Source organism: Anas acuta, chromosome 2 (genome assembly GCF_963932015.1).
Source record: "Anas acuta chromosome 2, bAnaAcu1.1, whole genome shotgun sequence".
In the NCBI taxonomy this organism is placed as follows: domain Eukaryota; kingdom Metazoa; phylum Chordata; class Aves; order Anseriformes; family Anatidae; genus Anas; species Anas acuta.
The window spans coordinates 17,633,247-17,653,643 of NC_088980.1; the positions used below are offsets into that span (position 1 = coordinate 17,633,247).

Sequence of the window (20,397 nt, forward strand, 5' to 3'; positions counted from 1 at the left end):
GAAAGGCAAAGGAATGAGCAACAGGTCAAGGAATTGGTAGAAACTGCTAAGGCCACTAGAACAGAAAACTCTCAGTCCACCATTCCTAAGTGTTTCAACACTGCAGAACCTGCCCAAGACGTTTCTACACTAGATATCCTCATTGTTCCTATGTCAAACACCACCTGTAAAATTACATGAGCTACTGAAGATTTTAGAATGAGATTCCACACAGACTTACCTGGCTGAGTGGCTCTGAAGGAGGTGGCGGCGGTGGTGGTGGAAGGTCTAAATCAGGGACTGGAGGTGGAGGAGGCAAGTCATCCCCAAACCGTCCTGTGATGGTAACATAGGGACTTGATTTACTATAAATGTCACTATCCAAGCCTGTTGAAGGCTGAGTGACCACACTTTGCTGGTTGCCAGAAGAAGTTTTCTGGGCTTGTAAAGTTCTCTGTTCAACTTCATTTATGTCTGCTACAAGATCAGCCATTAAAGCATCCAGGTCTTTGTCTTCTAGGGCACTTAGGGATTCTGTAAATAAAATCAAAAAATGTGTCAGAGCAAATGCAATGCAGAAGTCTGTTTCCAGCACACGGAAGATTATTTGCACTAATGGTTACTGTAAGATATAAAGATGACAGGAAAGGGAACAAATTTTGAAATGTGTTCAGGAAAACAAGCATGTTTTAGGAATAGCCATTGATCTGGTCATACTGAAGTTTAGAGTACAAGGAACTCTACGAATACAAATTAAACAGGACAGGAAGCTTCACTTTCAGGGATATGGTCTCAGGCCCATATGATATTAGGAAATCTGGTCCTGATCCAGCAAAGTTCATGGGCATATCCTTAGTGATATGGATGCATGAAATTCCAGTAGCTCCCATTAGACTATTTATTCATCTTAACTTAAGTATATGTACATGAATGCTCAGCAAATTTTTGGTATAATATACAGCAAACTACGTAACTGATATCTGGATCAAGAATATTTTAATATATTACTACTGTTCTACAGATCTAAAATTAAGAGGAAGCAGAAATCAGAATTGGAGAGTTCTAAAACACAGCCAACTGTACAGTATTGTTTGCAGCACATCAGTAATTGCATGATCAACCTCTGTGACATACCTCATGTAATATGCAGGGTTTTGAGGATCCTCTAAGCAAAAGAACAAACAAGACTGTCTTTTTCAAAAGCATTTTATCAACCAGATATAAATATTTTCAGAGTATAAAGCAAAATCTTATACTGTAGTTTGGAACTTGATATGCAACTTCTTCTTGGGTTGTTTGAACTGGACACACTATAAGAGATCCAGTATAACAACATCCTGTAGGATGATTTAGTTTTCTAGAAGAGAAGTGTTCTTTAAGAACCACTGCGTTCAGTGGTTTAAATCTCTTTGAAGAGTCTTGCTCAAGAAAGCTTTTTCAACTTGTGATTCTTTTAAGTGGAATTTTGGAAAGAGGTAGAGAGCTATGAACTACATATTAAAAAATGATAATATAGTCCAACAAAAAAAAATAGATCATTCGACAGACTAAGTGAGTATGTCACTAGACTATCTCAGTTTCCTCTGCTTTACCTCTTACGCTAACAGTATATTTTCATAAACTTTTATTTTCAGCTGACTTGTAACCGCTTCAATTTACATACCTCTAATCACCTTACTGGTAGAGAGATTAGGTAGATAAATGGTGAATTCATTCTGGGACAAGAACACTGGTTTTCCCAGCTCAGTGGAATGCAAATAACCAGCCCCCCCCCCCCCCCCCAGTAACAAGAAACAAAACAAAACAAAAAAACACCACCAGCAAACATACCACCAACATAAAAACATAAAAACAGCATTATTTTATAAACTCAGATCAATTCCCTGACTCAGTTGTCAGGGAAGCAAGCAGCTGCAAATCCAAAAGTGACAGTGCAAGCCAGAATGAGAATAAGCAATGTAAAGCAAAAGCAGCTGAAGATAGTACTTGCAATGGCAAAAAAAAAAAAATAAATGATTATACATTTTCTAGTATGTTAAAACTTTATGTAAAAAGGTGGCATTTTAAAAAGTAATTTGTGGGACTTCTTTTTTGTTTTCCCTTTATACTCAGACATCTTAAAAAGTCTGACTTCTGTATAAGATTGAACAACGTCCTTTTAAATAATATGGCTCCTCTGAAGTTTACTAAATTGAGACACACACATACCTCCTCCTCCAGCAAAACTGCCTTTTTTTTAAAAAAAAATATATTTTTGATCAGGAACATTTGAAGTTGTTTGTTTGTTTGTTTGTTTACATTTGTTGCTGTGAGGTATTTTAAAAAAGCATAAAAAGCATGAATGAGTCCATTCACTACTTACCGTTTAAATCCTTAAAGCCCACTGTAAAGCTACATTCCTTGTTAGACATGTTGGGGGATGGCGGTTGTATAGTCTCCACTCCTAAACTCTGTTAAGGTAAAAGAAAAAGAAATGTTTAATGACATAACTACTGTTACAGACGTTACCATTTGTCAATCAGTTACCTGAAAGCATCTAATGAAGTCAATTCTTCTTCAAGAAGCAGAATGCCACACACTAGTTCTGGGATTATGCCTAGACTGGTAAACTAAACAGAGCCGGGACAAGGGTTCAAGCACCATCTTGTGCCAGGTATTTCATGGTTTGCATGCTTCCCAACACAATGTTGACTTAGGCCAATGACAACTCTTGTTAGGGAACAGCTGGGCATGGTTTGGGAAACAGTAGAGGCTTGGGCTGTTTCAGAGATTCATCGAATGGGTTGGGTTGGAAGGGACCTGAAAGCCCACCCAGTTCCAACCCCCTGCCATGGGCAGGGACACCTCCCACCAGCCCAGGTTGCCCAAAGCCCCATCCAGCCTGGCCTTGAACACCTCCAGGGATGGGGCATCCACAGCTTCTCTGGGAAACCTGTGCCAGGGCCTCACCACCCTCATAGTTAATTTCTTCCTAATGTCTAATCTAAATCAACACCCTTTCAGTTAAAAGCCATTACCCCTTGTCCTGTCATGATGCTCCTTGCTAAAGAGCCCCTCCCCAGCTTTCCTGTAGGCCCCCTTTAGATATTACAAGGCTGCTATAAGGTCTCCCTGGGGCCTTCTCTTCTGTAGACTGAACAACCCCAACTCTTTCAGCCTCCAATAGAGACATTGAATAAAGGCAGACTGGTTTTGAGGGTTTCTGTGTTTTTTGGGGGTGAGGAATAGGGGTGCACATTTTGAAAGCGTTTAGCTGTGTATGTGTACAGATCTGAGCTATGCAGTGCCATGTGCTCCAGTGGTATATTTACTAGTATAAACGTAACTTTGCTGTTGTTTTCTCCTGTTGTTTGAAAAACAAAAACAAACAACCACCACCCCCTGAAAAACAAAACAAAACAAAACACAAAACATCTCATTTTCAATGGAAACTGCAAATCTGCATAGTTAAGTAGAGAATTCCTTCTTTGTGGCTTGCTGTTTAGGAAGCAGGCAGAGAAACAGTGCTTCCTCAGTTAGGAAAAGTGCATAAAGGGCAGATAAATTCCACTTCTATTCCCCAGCGAGAAAGGTGATAGCTCTAATAAGCAAACAGCATAGACAAGGCTGGAAGGAATTTCAAGGGGTTGTCTAGACCTGTCCTACTACAAGTAAGTTATACCTGGGTTGTATCTGACAAATGTATAGCTAACCCCTTTTTAAAAGTTTGCAATCAGATAAATTCCAGCATCTGGCAATCTGCTCCAGTGCTTCACCGTGTAGATTGCTATCCCTGCCATCAAACCTTTCTTCTGCTGCTTAACCTAAACTTCCTTTGCAGCAGCTGAAGGCCATTCCCCATTGCACTATTCTCTGTGGACATGGGGAACCAAGTACTCCTTTCTACTCTGAAGCTGCCTTTTATGTACTTTAAGATTGTTATCAGCCTCCTCCCTAGACTAAACAACCTCCACGCAATCTTTTCTCATAGGTCATGTTTCTTTTTCTCATCATTCCCACTGCTTTCTTCTGGATTTTCTCCAGCCAACCTTCCTTCTCTTCAAAACACGGTGCTAACACTGGACAAAATTTCCCAGCTGAGGTTGTGGCAATGCTACACAGAATGGAAGGATTACTTCATTCATCCTACAAGCTGTATACCCTTGTTCATAAATTCATGTGAGATGTTGGTCTTCAGGTGCAACAGTATGACATTTTGTTCTCTGTTAACTTGTAGCAGAGGCATTTACATTGCACAAAGTTGCCTGAAACTGACAGGCATTTTTCAGGAAAGCTAATGCAAATGTTTTTCTTGGCAACTCCTTTCAACTATTACCCACCCAAGAGATGTTGGTTTCTTCTGAGGTTGTACAGAGCTGGAAACCAAAGCAGTGACAACTTTAACACAGCTTCTGTGTTAATGCTTACTCTCATATAAAGTAACTTGGAATAACTAGTGGGAGAGGAGAAACGAAGCTAATATGAGTTTCACAATGATGGAGAAAATAAGAAGATAAGAAAAATGAAGAGCTTAAAGTGTATTGATTAATCAGACTTTAAGAATATAAAGGAAAAACTCTAATCAGTAATTGAACAAGAAGTTGTAACATCTCATAATGGCCATAAAAGTGCGGAATGAAAAATGAAAACTGAGAAAGCACAAAGAAATGGAAATTAAAGAGCTAACAACTGAAATGCTAAAAAAATAAAGCAAAGTACATAAAAACAGCAGAAAAGTGTAATTCTAAATTTGCATTCAGTTTTCGGACTCTTCATACAATGTAAAGGCATCACTACATGTTTCTATCATTCACATTTACGAACAGACGATTGGAGTGGTAAAAAGTGGGTAAAAAAACCTTCAGAAACTGGCTTAGGAAATCAAGAATATAAAGGAATTAACAGATGCAAGGTTTATGTGGCAAGGGCTTGGAAGCAGGGGGCTACAGGGGTGGCCTCTGTGAGCAGAGCCCAGCAGGTGCCCCGTGTCAGAGCAGAGCCAGCTCCAGCCGGCTCCAAAAGGGAACTGCTGCTGGCCAGAGCTGAGCCAGGGAGCAACACTGGGTGGGCCTCTGGGAGAGCAGATTGAAGGAAGGGAAAAAAACTTGCTGCACAACAGCAGCTGGGAGAGGGGAGTGAGAACCAGCTCTGCCACCCCCAACATGATGAGTGCAGCAGGAGGGCAGGAGGTGCTCCTGTTCCCCTGCGGCCTGTGGAGAGGCCCCTGGTGGAGCAGGCTGTCCCCCTGCAGCCCATGGGTCCCACATGGAGCAGATCTCCACGCTGCAGCCCCCCCATGGGTGGAGGAGCCCCTGGTGGAGCAGGTGGACGTGGCCTGGAGGAGGCTGTGGCCCATGGAGAGCTCCCATAGGAGCAGGCCCCAGCCTGGAGCTGCAGCCCATGGAGAAGAGCCCACGCAGGAGCAGGGGGTATGGGGGGGAGCTGCTGCACAACTACGTGTATAAAAAGCTCTTGAGAAGGAGAAAGGCTACCGAGGGGCAAAGTGTTGGGATTTGACAGCTAAGACTGTAATATGAAATCTTGGTTTTCACACAACCTCAAATGTTTAAGCACAATCCCCATTACGTGGCTCAGAATTATTGGTATTTAATTTGGCAAGCACTGGGATTCACCAAAATGAAAGACCCCTCAAAACAGATGCTGTAAGTAGTCAAACTCACACAGAACCCAAGCGATAGCTTAAGTGTCTTCTAACAGGCATATACTAGTATACAACAAATTTACTAAGTTCATGGTTTTATTTAGAAACAAAAATTACCCTTTATCAGGTTTTGCATGTAGTATTCTGTAACTGTGGCTTTAGAAATAGGCTCCTGCTGTTTTATAGTTTCCTCTCAAGTTTGTATTCTGTGCTGGCAATAACATCTCTATAAATTCTTGAATTGCACTCTAGCTGTAACTTAATATTTTGGCATATCTAAAGATGCCTGTTATTGCTATATTCATACATTCAAGATAATATAAAATGTTGGGTTTAGTTCCAAAGCTTACATCTGACTGACACTCAGGCTACATCTCATTTACCCATGTATGCAAGGCATTCATACCTGAAAATTCAGACTCAAACTCTTCCTGTTTTGATGGAATCTTTCAACTTCGTGGGACTGAGTCCAAGAAGAATATAAACTGCTTATTTTATTTTATTTTTTCCGGGGAGAAAGCATCTTTCATAAGCAGTTAGCGCTCTCTAACAATCTAGCTTGCATTGATATTACCATGTTCTTCAGGCCACGTGGTTTAAACATCAGTCAGAAAAATTTAGTTGGAAGTTTTTCAGAAGAATTTAGGTGTGTGTGTATTCAGAGTGAAAGAACATGAAAAATGTTGAAAGTTGCCCCTTTTCTCTAATATATAACCACTCTTTTTCTAATCTTGCTTGGAAAGAAAAGATTTACCTGGGTCAGCATGTCCATCTCCCCAAGTAAATTGCTGAACATTTCATCTATATCATCGCATGTTTGCTCCATCTGAAAGAAAAAAAAAACAACACCGACAACAAATTATGAGTTCATTTCAAAGGCAGCAATAGTCAAAAAGAGGATACGTGATATTATTTTACAATTCTTTCCCAGTTTAAAACAGCTGTTGGCAACTTGCAGAAACCTCCATCCATAGTTTAGAAATGACTGACGGATCAGAAGCTCAGTCCTATACATGCTTAAGCGTATGCTCTGGCTCTACACTCATGAGTTCCAATGACCTCAGTCCTTGTATTAGTTACATTTCAGAGGAAGCCACTAGCAAATAAATCACGGTTGTATCTTAAATATCAAAGAAATCTAACTAGTGAGAGATGGAAAGGGAAATAAAGTTTGAGGTTGAGAAAATTCCAGCTGAATGCTTCGTCTTGAAAGCTTTCCTTCTTTGGCTGAGATGGCTGATACAACCAGAGGTACATCTCAGAGGTTTACTAGGTATTATCTGGTTCAGGACCTGGTTATGATTAGTACATAACCAACTTCTTGTCTCAATATTTTTCCCTGTTTTCTTTCTATTTCTACTACACTCAGAGAACTCTAAAGTTACCCAATGTCAAGGCATCTGAGGGACAGCACTGGGACATGGAAAGCATGTACAGCCTGTGTGGCAGTAAATGGTGACTTCTGTCACAAGAGGCATGGTGTGAGGACAGCACCAAATGACATTAATGGGGTGATACAGCTTCTGTAACAATCCCCTTCCTCCTTCTCATAAATCTGTTCCTTTGCAAGGAGTGAAGTGATGTTGAAGGGTGTCTGACATGGAATATTGCTGCAGACAAGATGTATAAACATCATTTTCTTAAGAGCCTCAAGCCTGCAAGGGACTGCAAACTCCTACTGATGGCATAAGAAGTTCAGACACTGATCACACTTTAAACACAAGTAGTACTATTGATATGCTAAGTTTGTGTGTGTCTTCCAGGATGAGGACCAACTTGATTCAAGACAACAACCAGAGGACAGGGACAACTCTAATGACTGGAAAGACTGGCAAGAAAAGAAGACCAACTACCCTGTTCTTCAATCTTTACAATTTTCTTCAGTCTTTACTTTAATAGAACTTCTAAAGTCATATGATAATGCCATAGTTCAATATAAAATATTATACTGAACCACTAAAGTAAACATCCCTTGTTTGCAAATTATTTGGTAGCATGTTTTTAATGATAGTTAATAGTGGAATAGTGAAGCAATCTGAGCTGCTCTGCCTCCTTTGAACTTCATCCTTCAGGCATCTACATAGGCAAGATCAGCCCCACTTCCATGTCCTCTCACCTCCTGTGTTATCACTGACACCAGAACTCACTAGGAGCAGGCACATACAGCTCCCATCAGTCAGGCTCAGTGTGTACCCTACCTGCTTTAGACTGTTTTTGTAGCTGGTATAACTCAACAAGGTGCAAGCAACTGGGAACAGAGCTTTTTTTTTCCCCCCCCCTCTCCCTCCAGTTCTCTTAGATCCTGGCAATCCAAGACTTAAAGATTTGGGAACAGGATGTTGCTGAGGGCGTTGTAACGTGGTCAGGAGGGCTGAATGTAACCCTCATGGTGGAGACAACGCTGCTATGCCCATGTTTCATAACAGGGCCTGCACGTCACACACGGCTGAGCAAATGAAGAGCTAAAGGCATCTCGGCTGCTTCATTTCCAGCTGACAAACCCACCCTGGATGGCTCACTCCCTCTGTATGCGTCACACCTATCACTCAGAGCTTTCTCTATAAAAGTCAGTTTCTGTAACTTCAGCAGTAGCCTGGTTGGGTAAATAATTAGGGAATGTTGCTTTAGGGAATTTGAATCAATAGCTGTGTAGTAGCTTCCTACACACCAGGTGCACAGAAATCAATTTTCATAAAAAGGATAGACAAAATGCCACTTATATGATCAGGAAGAGCAAAGCTCGACTTGCTATATGCCAAAAAATGGAGCTGCAGCTCATACCGACAGTATCTCCGTGCTAAAGTAATAAACATGTTCCTGTTTTCTCTGATATAGGAGAACAAAACTATCTATTGGGGACATCTGATCAGCTGTACCCATCGTTCTCATATGTATTGAGAAGGATGTGTGTCAGTGTCCCTTTCAAGTGTCACTTTCCATGACCAGGCATCCAGCATGCTCACCCAACTGATTAAGGCAAGTTGTCACCAAGCCATTCTCCCTACTATAGGAAGATACCAATCTTCCTATCTTTTTCTCTTGAATTTTTATAGATTGGTCTTAGGAAGAAAAGTTAACAACCATCAAACCAAACATCATCAGATCCCATGAGGAAAATATTTTCACATTAAAACATTTTGAACAATCCCTTAACGATCTCTTAAACTACTCTGAGAACTTTCAAAATTCATTGGGGATTTTGTCGAGCTACAAAAGCAAAAGGTAGCAAAATGAATCCCCCAAAGATGGAACTGCCAAAGCCTGTCCCATCCACTCTTCTTGTCTTTGGTCCATTCCATTCATGACTCCTCTCCATCCTCATTGCTGTTCTTTCAATGCCACATCAGGAACAGCTAAGACTAAACAACAGGCAAATCCTATAGGAAACCATCCCATTCAAGGAAGATGTTGGACCAGCAAAATCTTTCTTTTGAAATAGCCTCGAATTTATTCAAACCAGAAACTCAAAGCGAAACCTGCAGGTGTGTAAGCTATTATTAGGAAAAAAGGGGAAAAGATTTACCTATGTCCCCAGAAGAATACCGAGTTTCAAATTCAGTCCTCCTTTATATCCTCTAAAAAGCAACTGTTTTGTACAGTTATCCTGTACATATTACTACCACTACTAACTCTTAAAATCATTATAAACTAAACTGAAAAGTCAGTACTTTTACAATGTTTTGTATGTGATGCATTAAGATTTCAAGCAGAGAAAATATCAGAATTAAAATAAAAAAGAGGAAATTGTGGTTGTAAAACATAAAAATAACAGGGGGCACAAGGGAAGGCATGCATCTGAAACCTAACCTATTTTTAAAGTGATTAATTTTCAAGTTGATGCCTTCTAAACCTCTTTTTTTTTAGTTAACACCAACAGTACAGGAAAAGGTACTCCTTATTGTTTTCTTCCTTCCAAATTTAATTCTCAAATCTCCATTGAGCGTCCATTTCCTCATGAAAGCTTCTCTCTTCAGTACTCCCACATTTCTCACACTTTATAAATAAGGTGTGGGTGCATTTCCTCTTCAGCTGGCTATTTTAACCACCAAGTCTCACTATTTAGTTTATAGATATTAAACTCTCACAAGTTTACCTAGAACAGAAATACCAACTCATTGCATTTTGACTCACCAATACATGTATTCACCTCGCCACTTACCAGAAGTCCCCCAGACCTGTTAGGCCTATTGTTTTTTTTTTTTTTTTTAACCCTCCCAATTTCAGATTTAGAAGCCTCTTTGCTGTTAAATCACATTTAAATCTAAATTAAGAGACCTGTGAGTAAGAGAATTCATTGTACTTCTCTGTATTTCTTTGTACTTCTTTGTATTTCAGCTCACCCCATGAAAAAAAAATATGACTTCCGTCTATTTGTTCCTATTTCTCCTTAACTGACAGTCAATTTTCTTTGTCAGAGGCTTTTCTGGCATTTCCAAAGACCCACATACACCCACCCAGGTGCCCTGAGAGGGGGCTTCCAGCCATTTGACAAGAAGCATCCTGCAGCCCTGGCTGACACCACAAAACTCTCTCTGCTGCATTTCTAAACAGCAACAGAGCCGCACAAAATTTTTTCCATCTTCTAACTATCTACTCCCTACATACTCTTACTTTAAAGTGAGATGTAAGCATCTGTATTTCTTTAGCTATGGGCTAGGAAGTTGGAATTTAATTATCTAACCTCTAACACCAGAGAAATTCTGCAGATGCAGGGAAAGCTACCCACAGAGATGGAAGGGAAACACTCCCTTGCCTGATTTGTTGCTCTTGCGTGAGAAGCAGACTTTGCTGACAGCGAAGGATATGGTTTTCCTACAGGGCTAGCCCAGTGTCCCAGGGCACCAAAGAACAATAGTGACTGGGAAACTCCTTGCTCACATGCAAGACCAGAGAAACAGTCCTTGCACTCAGTGTCCCAGTGCACCATCCTCCACGAGCTTAGTCTCACCTACATCATTTAGTGCCACGCACTGACAGGTAGAGCAGGAGCTGCCTTTGCTGGTCCATAACATGAACAATGTGACTAACATCCAGATTGGCTTTCTGCATGGTTGCAAACATCTTCATTTGTCAAGATACTAGCGAGAAGAAAAACACCCACAAATTATATATATATATTAAGAATGAAGAAAGTTTTGTGATTTCACAGAATCAGGGAATCATCGAATAGTTTGGGTTGGAAGGGACCTGAAAGCCCATCTAGTTCCAACCCCCCCTGCCATGGGCAGGGACACCTCCCACCGGACCAGGATGCCCAAAGCCCCATCCAGCCTGGCCTTGAGCACCTCCAGGGATTGGGGGGGGGGGAGAGGGGCAGCCTGTTTCAGTATCTAACCACAGTCATAATAAAGAATTTCTTCTTTATATCTAACCTAAATCTACCCTCTTAGTTTAAAACCAGTCCCTCTTGTCCCATCACTACACCCCCTGACAGAGTCCCTCCCCAGCTTTCCTGTAGACTCCTTTATGTACTGGAAGGCTGCTGTAAGGTCTCCCTGGGACCTTCTCTTCTCCAGGCTGAAGAACCCCAACTCCCTCAGCCTGTCTTTGTAGGAGAGGTGCTCCAGCCCTCTGATCATCCTCATGGACCTCCTCTGGACTTGTTCTAATACATCCGTGTCCTTCTGGTGCTGGGGGCCCCAGAGCTGAATGCAGGGCTCCGGGTGGGGTCTCACGAGAGCAGAGTGGAGGGGCAGAATCCCCTCCCTTCTCTGCTGGCCACACTGCTTTTGGTGCAGCCCAGGACATGGCTGGCTTTCTGGGCTGCAAGAGCACATTGCTGGCTTGTGACGAGCTTCTCATCCACCAGCACCCCCAGGTCCTTCTCCTCAGGGCTGCTCTCAATCCATTCTCCACCCAGCCTGTATTTGTGCTTGGGATTGCCCCAGTCCAGGTGCAGCACCTTGTGCTTGGCCTTGTTGAACCCCACGAGGTTTGCACAGGCCCACCTCTCTGGACCCTCTGGATGCCACCCCTTCTCTCCTACGTGTTGACCACACCACACAGCTTGGTGTCAGCAGCAAACTTGCTGCAGGTGGACTCAATCCCACTGTCCCTGTCCTTAACAAAGATGCTACGCACAGTCTCAATACAGATTCCTGAGGGACACCACTCATCACTGATCCCCACCTGCACATCGAGCCATTGACCACAACTTTTTGGATGTGACCATCAAGCCAATTCCTTATCCACCCAAATCCATCCATCACATCCATTTTTCTCCAATTTAGAGGCAAGGATGCTGCGTGGGACTGTATCAAAGGCTTTGCACAAGTCAAGGCAGATGGCATCGTTTGCTCTTCCCTTGTCCACCAACGCTGTCACTGGACAGCGTCTATAAATAAATAGGCAAATAAATAGACAATTTGCATACTTAAATAAGACATCTGCACTATGTCCATGAACACAGCGGGAATAAGTTGTTGGACAGAATCATTATCCATCAGCAAGGAGGTAAGACTAGCAGTAAAACAAAAAATTCACATTACTAAAAAAAAGATAAAAGATAAAAACTGGCCCAAAGCTAACTGTGATCACACTGTGCAGCTCTTAAAGGAGGCACGGTGCTACACTAAGCAGAGTTGGAGCTGTTAGCACCTGATGGCTCTGTGAGAACTACCTACAGGCAGGCCCTTTCAACAGGAAGAGTGGTCTCAGGCACGTGGTAACGAGGCTTCTGTGCTTGCAATCTGAAAACAAGCTTGGAGGCCTTGTGCAATACCGAACAGGAAACACCAACGGTATCACAAATGAGATTACCATCTCTGCAACTCTGTCTCAGTTGAGTTGATGCAGTTTAATCAACCTAATGGCTACAAAGAGAAGAGGCATGAGGAACAGCATGGTATCAGGAGAACAAGGACGTACAGCAGAGCTGTGAGAGGAACTGAATTAGGAACCAGCCCACCAAGAGATCTGATAAAAGTTACTGACACTGAATTCAGAGTGTTGCTGTTGTTCTTAACCTGTGACACGTGCAAACAGCAAGGATAAAAATACATGAAGTAGAGCTTTACAAGTCACATGGAAAGATCTTCACCTCCCACTACCTGCACTACAACACGTAAACGTCAGAGGACCACATCCACGTGGAAAGCCACCACGTTGGCTCTCTTCTAGCAGTTATAGCTAGGAGTGCTAGTATTCCTGAGAATTTCAGGTAGGGATGATGAACCTTGTGCTGCAAGACCTAAAAAGAAGGCTCCACCAACTTGGAATCAGAGCAAAGGCTTCGTGACAGACAGGTTACAGCATACCTCTCAGCAATGGATTTCTTGTACCTTCTCGTGAAGCACGTGATGCCAGCCACTGCTGAAGGCAACTTGCTGGCTAAAAGTCACTGCAGGTCTGAAACAGATCTAATTAGGTTTCTTACAATGGTTTTACTGCTGGGTATCAACAAAAACTTTGACAACTCTGATGTCTCATAAATTTCAGTGAGGAAGGTGGGAAGTTCCTTAACCACCTACTGCATTGTGTCTAGTAAAAAGTCCCTAACAGCCCTTTAGGTCAGTTTTTATGAAGTAGAACATGGGGGAACATCCATCTCTGCAGAATTCAGCCCAGAAGAAAAATCCAGTTAGTTACCAATTCTTGTAGGTACTAAGAAAGGGAACAAATTTAAGAGTGAAAAAGTAGAAATGGCAAAGTACCCTTACTAGTTCAGAAGTCACATTTGGCTTCGGATCAAAACCAAAACAGCAAATACATGTATATATACAATAATAAAAGAATCCTTTTCTAATGTTAACCTCGGGCACCAGAGCATCTTCAGGTGACCACGGCACAGGCAGCATGTCACAGCATGTTCCACTGATTGCTCCAAACACATGTTTTTACATACGCTGTGGAACCAATTTTCATTCCACTTGCCTGGTCATCTTGTATCACACTGCTCGTACTGGCGCTAACAATACTCAAAGTACACACGGTAATTAAACTTCTAACTCATACTCTACTAACTCCAGAATGTAAATACAAACAGCTTTAGATAGGAGCACCACAAACTCACAGATCCTACTTCTGTTACACAGACATTGTAACCATAATACATACACAGTCACACCTCCTGGAAGCTTATTCCCTTGTTGATGTTTTGGAAATTCAGTTAACTTGCACGTCTGACAGGAACAAGCACGCAGTTAGGACTGACTTTAGAAGTCTGTGTTAGTCCAAAAGACCCAGATTTCACTGAGCTGGGAGTTATACAACTGCTGTCACCAGTGAGGCGCAGCAATGTTTTACCCTTGTTTCACCAAGGTGCAGGCTGGTGCAAGGCAGCTCATTCACGAGGCTCCTCTCCACCCGCCCAGGCACAGACACAGCCTAGATCTCAAGCTCCAGAAAACGGATCCCACAGCAGAGAAGGACTCGAGCAGCTAGCGACTGAGTCAAAAGCACGTTATGCAAGGGGAAAAGAAAACCTAATGTAGAGCACAAACTGAGGAAGGAGACATTTTTATCTTCCAGAACTTTGTTTTAGGGCCCACTGTCAACTCCTGAAGGGAAGGAACTGCATTGATGGAGCTTGAAAGCAGTGCTACGTCTGCTCCTTATATATCCTTTCAGCAGATAACGTGCTTCAGTCTGGCCCGTGGGTCTAAGAACGTTACAGAAATATTGTACAGCTCCAGGCTTGGTCATCTCATTTTTCCCTTGTCACAACTATTTACAGCAGAATGGTCCCGTTTGGGGACCTTCTCACCACGAGCCATATAGAGAGCACAAACTCTCTGCAGGGTGCAAAGTGGTAGGAGAGGACACGACGTCTTCACGTGGAATTGGCTGAAGAAACAACTCCCAGTCCTATGCCAGACTGCTGGCACACAGAACAGGACCTCCACTCCCCAGGTTAACTTCTGAGAAAGGTAGCAAGCTGGATGGAAGTAAGTGTGTGTCCCTTAAGATGGGGGGATACAAATACAAATGACAGTAGACATCCAAGTTACCAGAATGCATCTCATCTCTTAGGTTCTGCCAATTCCTTGCCACGATGGGAGAGCAGAAGGGTGACAGAGTGAGGTAAGTCCAAATAGCACACACTGGTTCCATCTCTTCCCACGTTCCTTCCCATAATTTATAGCTTGCTAATGTTGGTGCAATGTTTTCCTTCCTGTTTTCTCCAGTTACCCAACTCTGCTGCACAGAGCTAGCACCATGAGACAACACTCTCCTGTATTTTAAAAACTGCCAGCAAACGAGAGGAGTGAAATTGTTGGTACTTTCTGGATCCAGCATAACTGGATGCTCAGCAATGCCTGCAATGGAAGAGATGGGCTCCAAGCATTTCATCCCCAACTGACACTTCTAAACTATTTCCAGAAGTCCTTAATCCTCAGGTCCCTGAGCTATGGGAGCTTGTCTTGCGGCTCTCCACTAAATGAAGATTTTGCTATTTAGCTTCAAACTCCATAAGCAGGCTGATCTTTCACTAACAGATTGTCTAACCAGCAGCAAGCGGTAGACAAGGAAGCCCACATGTGAGAGGTGAAGGAATACATGGATCCACAGAGTGGGAAAATCCATGTGCCATCTTCCCTGATAACCTACAGAATCAAGAGACGTCAAGCATCAGAAAATGGGAACAAGCACAAACTTAGGAAGAGGAAAAAATGAATGAATAGTTACAGTACAAAATTTAAGGGCAGGAGCTGCTATATCAAATAATCACTGATTTATCTGTCCCAATATTCATGCTCTGTCAGTGTGCCATTAGAGCTATCTTATCTCTTATAATCACACATTCTTATTATGGCCAGAAATATTTAGGGGAGGGCACACGTGGCATGGGAAAGGAAGACTGAAAGACAAAAAGACATTACCATAAAATGTTCTAACAGATAAGAGTGGAGAAAAAGGGTAAAAACAAACCTGTAAAATGTGTTTGAACCCACGTGTTTGTTTCGTACACAGCTTGTGTATTAAAATCAAACAAATCAAGTAATGCTTTAACTGAATTTCTAGTATTTCACCTAAGCGCAGTGCTTGGTACCACAGTGAGTAGTGTAAAAATTAAGTGAAGACATTTTTAAACCTTTTACATGGTTACTGCTGATTGAAAAGTTAATTTCAAGGCCTGTTACTTTGCACCTAAAAAGAGCTGGTTCCTTCAGTCTGTATAGTGCACAGCAAGCAGAAACAGCAATAAGCAATGAGTTTCAGATGAAGATTTGTAAGGAAGGTGAAAGCCTGGGGTCACCACAGATGGGATGCTGTATCGCCACAGCCCGGCAAGCCCTGAACCACACAAAGGAAACAGTTACGGGAAGAAAACGGGGCAGGATGAGAAGAATCTTGTGACATTCCCAGCGTATTTCTTCCATTTCTGTATGGTTTTCCACAAAAAGGAAATGCTACCGCCTTCTTCTCTTTTTTTTTCTTACCACGTGGAGGAGGGATGGAACAACTGATCTGCTCAGAGATAACGCCTCCATCACGGCACAGGGGAGACAAAGGAGGTCAGTCACGTGGCAAATATGAAAGGCGTTGCAGAATTGCATGGAAGATCAGAGCCACCATGAACAAAACTGCAGTAAAGTTTATGCGAAATCTCCTCCTAGGACTAACACCAAAACCAACTGGCTCTCTAATGCTCTGACATCTGCCCCGAAGTCTTGAAGATGTGGTCAGAAAAGTCCAAAACTAAGCTGTAACCACAGCAAATATTTGGGAATGTTTTTGACATGTAGTCTCACTTGCTCAGGGTCAACTCACCAACTCAAGCATGACAAGTGATGTGTACAGCACGTCTTCCAAATACAGGATTTTGTTGAAAAGCACAGAGAACAGTGATGTGGACTTGACTACTTTCTATTTATTTTAAGTTACATTTTTTTAAAATTTGCAAGCAGAGAAAATAACACATTAACTTTCAAAAAGACTTTTTGGGATGAAGCATCCTTCTTGAGTCTGCATGATGCCAGCAGGGAACCAAGAGGTGGCCAGTTGCAAGGAGCTGGCCTGCTCTCTTGGTGGGGTGCCTCCTAGCAGACGTTATTTTGCCTATATCAGCAGACTCAGAAGGTCATTTGCAATTTTTATTATAGCAAAGGCATCCAGTTAGTGCCACTGTGATTTTGACTCCTATCTGTTCTTTCTATACTTGATAGACCAGCAGTGCTGCTAAAAACAGATTTATTCCCTGTGTAACCCCCTCTTCCTGGTATGAGTGGGTAGGATGACAAAATTTTCACCAAATTTTTTATGATATCAGTTTGATTGTCTGAGGTCAACTGAGAACTTTCCGTTGTTGGTGATGTCAGCCACATGGGGTCTGCCCACGGCTGATAGCAGCTACACAGGGAGTTCCATCCTTTAATACTAGTGCTACAAGTCATGCTTTCACATCCGCTGCTTTAGATTACAAGCAAATACACAGAGTGAAAGTAAAAATGGAAATACACCAAGGAGATGCATTCAGTGCAAAACTGCTATCAGAAATGTCTCTAGGCATTTCTAAACAATATTTTCTAAACAGAATAACACAGAAAAATGGGTTCATATCTATTGAAGCTCCTTTTTCTTCTAGGATTCATAATGCATCTACTCCCCCAAATACTCCTATTAACTTTAATAACTGTGACCCTGATTTATTTGAAGCCAAATTCTTGAAATACTGGATCCATGCTCGACAAAAAAAAAAAAAAAAAAAAATGTTGTCTTCAGTCTGACAGTCTGACATAACTTCTGGTAGCAAAAGTTATGATAACAATTAGCTAGCCACAGATCTAAAAGGTCACTTTACTGGAAGAAAGGCTTTGAAACTAATGACAGAGTTACACTTTTGCAACAGTCATTATCAAGCTGGTTTGTGAATTCCCACGTTAAAGTACTAAGTCAGATCTAAGTTATTTCTGTTTCCTTTTCATTCACAGGTCAGAAGCAATTCTATAAATTAATATTAAGGGGTGGCGAGGAATAGATGTTCATGCAGATGCTCAGAAGTCTCCCACAGAAACTTAGGGAGGACATAGGCACCCTGGTCTCCTTCAAATTGCAGCTGCTACCTTCTACTCTGGCGGCTGAGCTGGTAGTATCTAGGGTAGCCACGAATCAACAGGCTGGATGATAAGGAAAACTGGCTAAAACATTTTCATTTCCAAGAGCAATTTTACTGTACCATGGGTCATTCCTAATCATGAAGAGACATATGGCAGAGTTTCTGTGAAATTTGCATCTGACTTCATCCCAGACTCTTCTTTTTAGTCAATGAAGAGAAAGAAGGGCAATTTTATAGAGCATGATGAGTAGCTGTCTAAAACTGGGCAGTGGAACCAATTTGATAAGTATCTCTCTCTGTTGACGACAAAGGTGACTAAGAACCTCTGGTGACTAACGGAAATGGTCGTGTTTAAAGCTGAGTGAGGAGGATCCTGCCTTGAAGTCCACGTGTTTTGGGAGGTCTGCATGGATGCAAGTTGTCATCATCCTTAGAAACCTTCAAAAAGAGACAAGCTACAGCTTCTATAATGTTGCAGGCAAACAAAAGGTCTGATTTTCACTTTCGCTCCAAATCAAAACCTGACAAAGAGAAGCTGTCATCACAACAAGTCAGATGAGCCTAAAACAAAACAAGTCAAGACGCACTGAAGTGAAAGATGGAAAAAAAAAAAAGGTCTGTGGGAAAGAAAAGCACCTGTATTCGCAGAGACAGCGAGAAAGGACAGGGTCCTGAGTGATATGCGGTAAAACCAAATTTGGCTACATTCCTGTAAAGCCCCCACTGAAACATAACCGTTCTTTCGAGAAAATCCATGTTCACACATCTCCTCCTTGAAAGACAGATGTTTGTGAATCTGCAGACAGACAGGTTCTCTCTCCTCTCAGCCCCAGCAGCACTCCTTGCTGCTGGTTTTCTCAGACATTTTGTAGGGCCAGACGTAACTGCTGATCCCTCCACCAGCCCTACCTCCCCCTTTGCTACATACTGCAGAAGAATAGAAGGAAGGCTTTCTACTTCTTGTTCCTCTCACTGCTGTAAGACACCAGTTCCTTTTCTGCTAACAGAAAAAAATGAAACACAGCAAATACAAAATTTTACTGCTTTAGGGAAATTCATTGCTACCTAAGAAATCTCAGGCCATGTTCACATGTGCTCAGTTAAGAGGTTACAAGACCCAACTGGCCCCTGTGTCCATACTTCTGCCCATCTATGCAGCTTACTGCACTCCCAAATATCTTAGTCTCTAAAGCTTTATTCAGGACCAAGCCTCTATATTGATTCACAGATGCATGAACGTGTGATCTGGTACACACTGCTCAATTATAGTAAGAATCAGTCTTTTAATCTGTAAAAAAACAAATTAAACTGGAATAAACGTTTGATAACAATATAAATCAGCACTTCAAAGGCATCATATTCTGCTTGAAGATACAGCAAACCAAATAATCATGAATTCCAACTTGAACAATTAAAACACGATTTATTCAATTATTACTTTGAGGCTTCAGTCATATTTGCCTCCAAATGCCAGAAGTATCTATAGTACCTACAGGGGATATTTAAAGAAGAAAAAGAAGACGCAGGGAATGATTAAAAATAGCATTTCAGAGGCAGTACATTTCTCCAGTTATGTACTCTCCCAGATAGATCCAAATTCCCTGAGAATATAACTCAAGGATCACTCAGCTATCTGTAATGCTCTGGTGATTAAACCTCCCAAAGACATTTGTAAGCCATATTTCAAGCCAAACTGTCTCCATTTAATCCTTGCACAAAGCATGAGGTACAATTAAACTAATAGTCTTGTTAGCAAGCCCAAAGGTGAAAACAAGAGGTTAAGCAAAAAAAATAAAGAGAGCTTTAACCTAGATTCACATTCTTTACAAAGTTTCTGGAAAAAAAAGTTGTAAAGTTAGCGAAGTCAAATGAGTAGGAGGCTATATACAGGTGAAGCAGGTTGTGTAGCATAGCCAGCCCTCTGAAACACTGGGGTTTGTGTGTTTGTCTGTGCTGAAGCAGGTGTGCTAACCAAAGTCCCAAAAACACTACATTTACGGGGCAATCGATGGACAGCGATGCTGCAGGAGTCCTATGTGAAACGGGTACTGTTTAGAAGTTATTTAGGGGCAGCTGAGAAAACACGGATTTCATGTAATTCGCAAAGGGGAACTAGCACCAAAGAGGAAAAATTACTGCCAGAAAACCGAAAAGAGAGGTTATGAGGGGGAAGACTCGAGCTGGAGCCCCGCCAGCCCCGGAATCAGCAAAACCTACGCCAGAAGGCACCTCAGCAAGCCAAACCAAGCCGCCTGTCCCAGGCTGGTGGCATCCCACATCTTTTGCTCGAGGGCTGTATTTCAGCACCCAAATTTCCAGCACCGGGCTGGAAGGAAGAAGGCTCAGCAGCCCCTACCAGGTACATCTTCCCAGCGCGACATCGAACAGATGCAGGAACTTTCCTTTTCGGTGCGCGCTGGGTTGAAACAACACCCCAAGCTTGTGGGGACGGTATTTAGATCGCTGGTCCATCAGCACCGCTCCCACCCCGCTCCGTTAGGGCCAGAGCCTCCCTCACCCCCCGGTTTTACCTTGGCAGGAGGGCGACGGCAGCCGCCGGCTCCCGGAGGCGCTGCGAGCAGGAGGCTGAGGCGGGCTGGGCTCCGCGGCACCGCCTGAGGGGGGAAATGGGGCCGGCTGCCGGGCTCCCCGGGGCGGCCACCTCAGCGGGAGCCGCCCCGGGGCTCGCAGCGCCGCCCTCCGCCTTTACCCGCCGGGGGCAGCCGTCCCGCAGAGTCCGGGTCCGGCTTACCCTGATGGGGACACGCGGGGACTCCCC

At 42.7% G+C, this 20,397-nt stretch overlaps 1 protein-coding gene across 1 annotated transcript in view; it reads right to left on the reverse strand.

Moving 5' to 3' along the window:
- Positions 1-20,292, reverse strand: part of APBB1IP (amyloid beta precursor protein binding family B member 1 interacting protein) — a 61,910-nt gene extending 41,618 nt beyond the window's left edge. The window contains exons 1-4 of the mRNA XM_068673664.1: positions 20,150-20,292; positions 6,375-6,446; positions 2,342-2,429; positions 221-513 (exon numbers count right to left, since the gene is read on the reverse strand). Of these exons, the coding sequence (XP_068529765.1) occupies positions 221-513; positions 2,342-2,429; positions 6,375-6,446 (453 nt within the window). The 5' untranslated portion in view covers positions 20,150-20,292. The remainder of the gene's footprint in view (positions 1-220; positions 514-2,341; positions 2,430-6,374; positions 6,447-20,149) is intronic.
- Between the last annotated feature and the right edge of the window lie 105 nt (positions 20,293-20,397).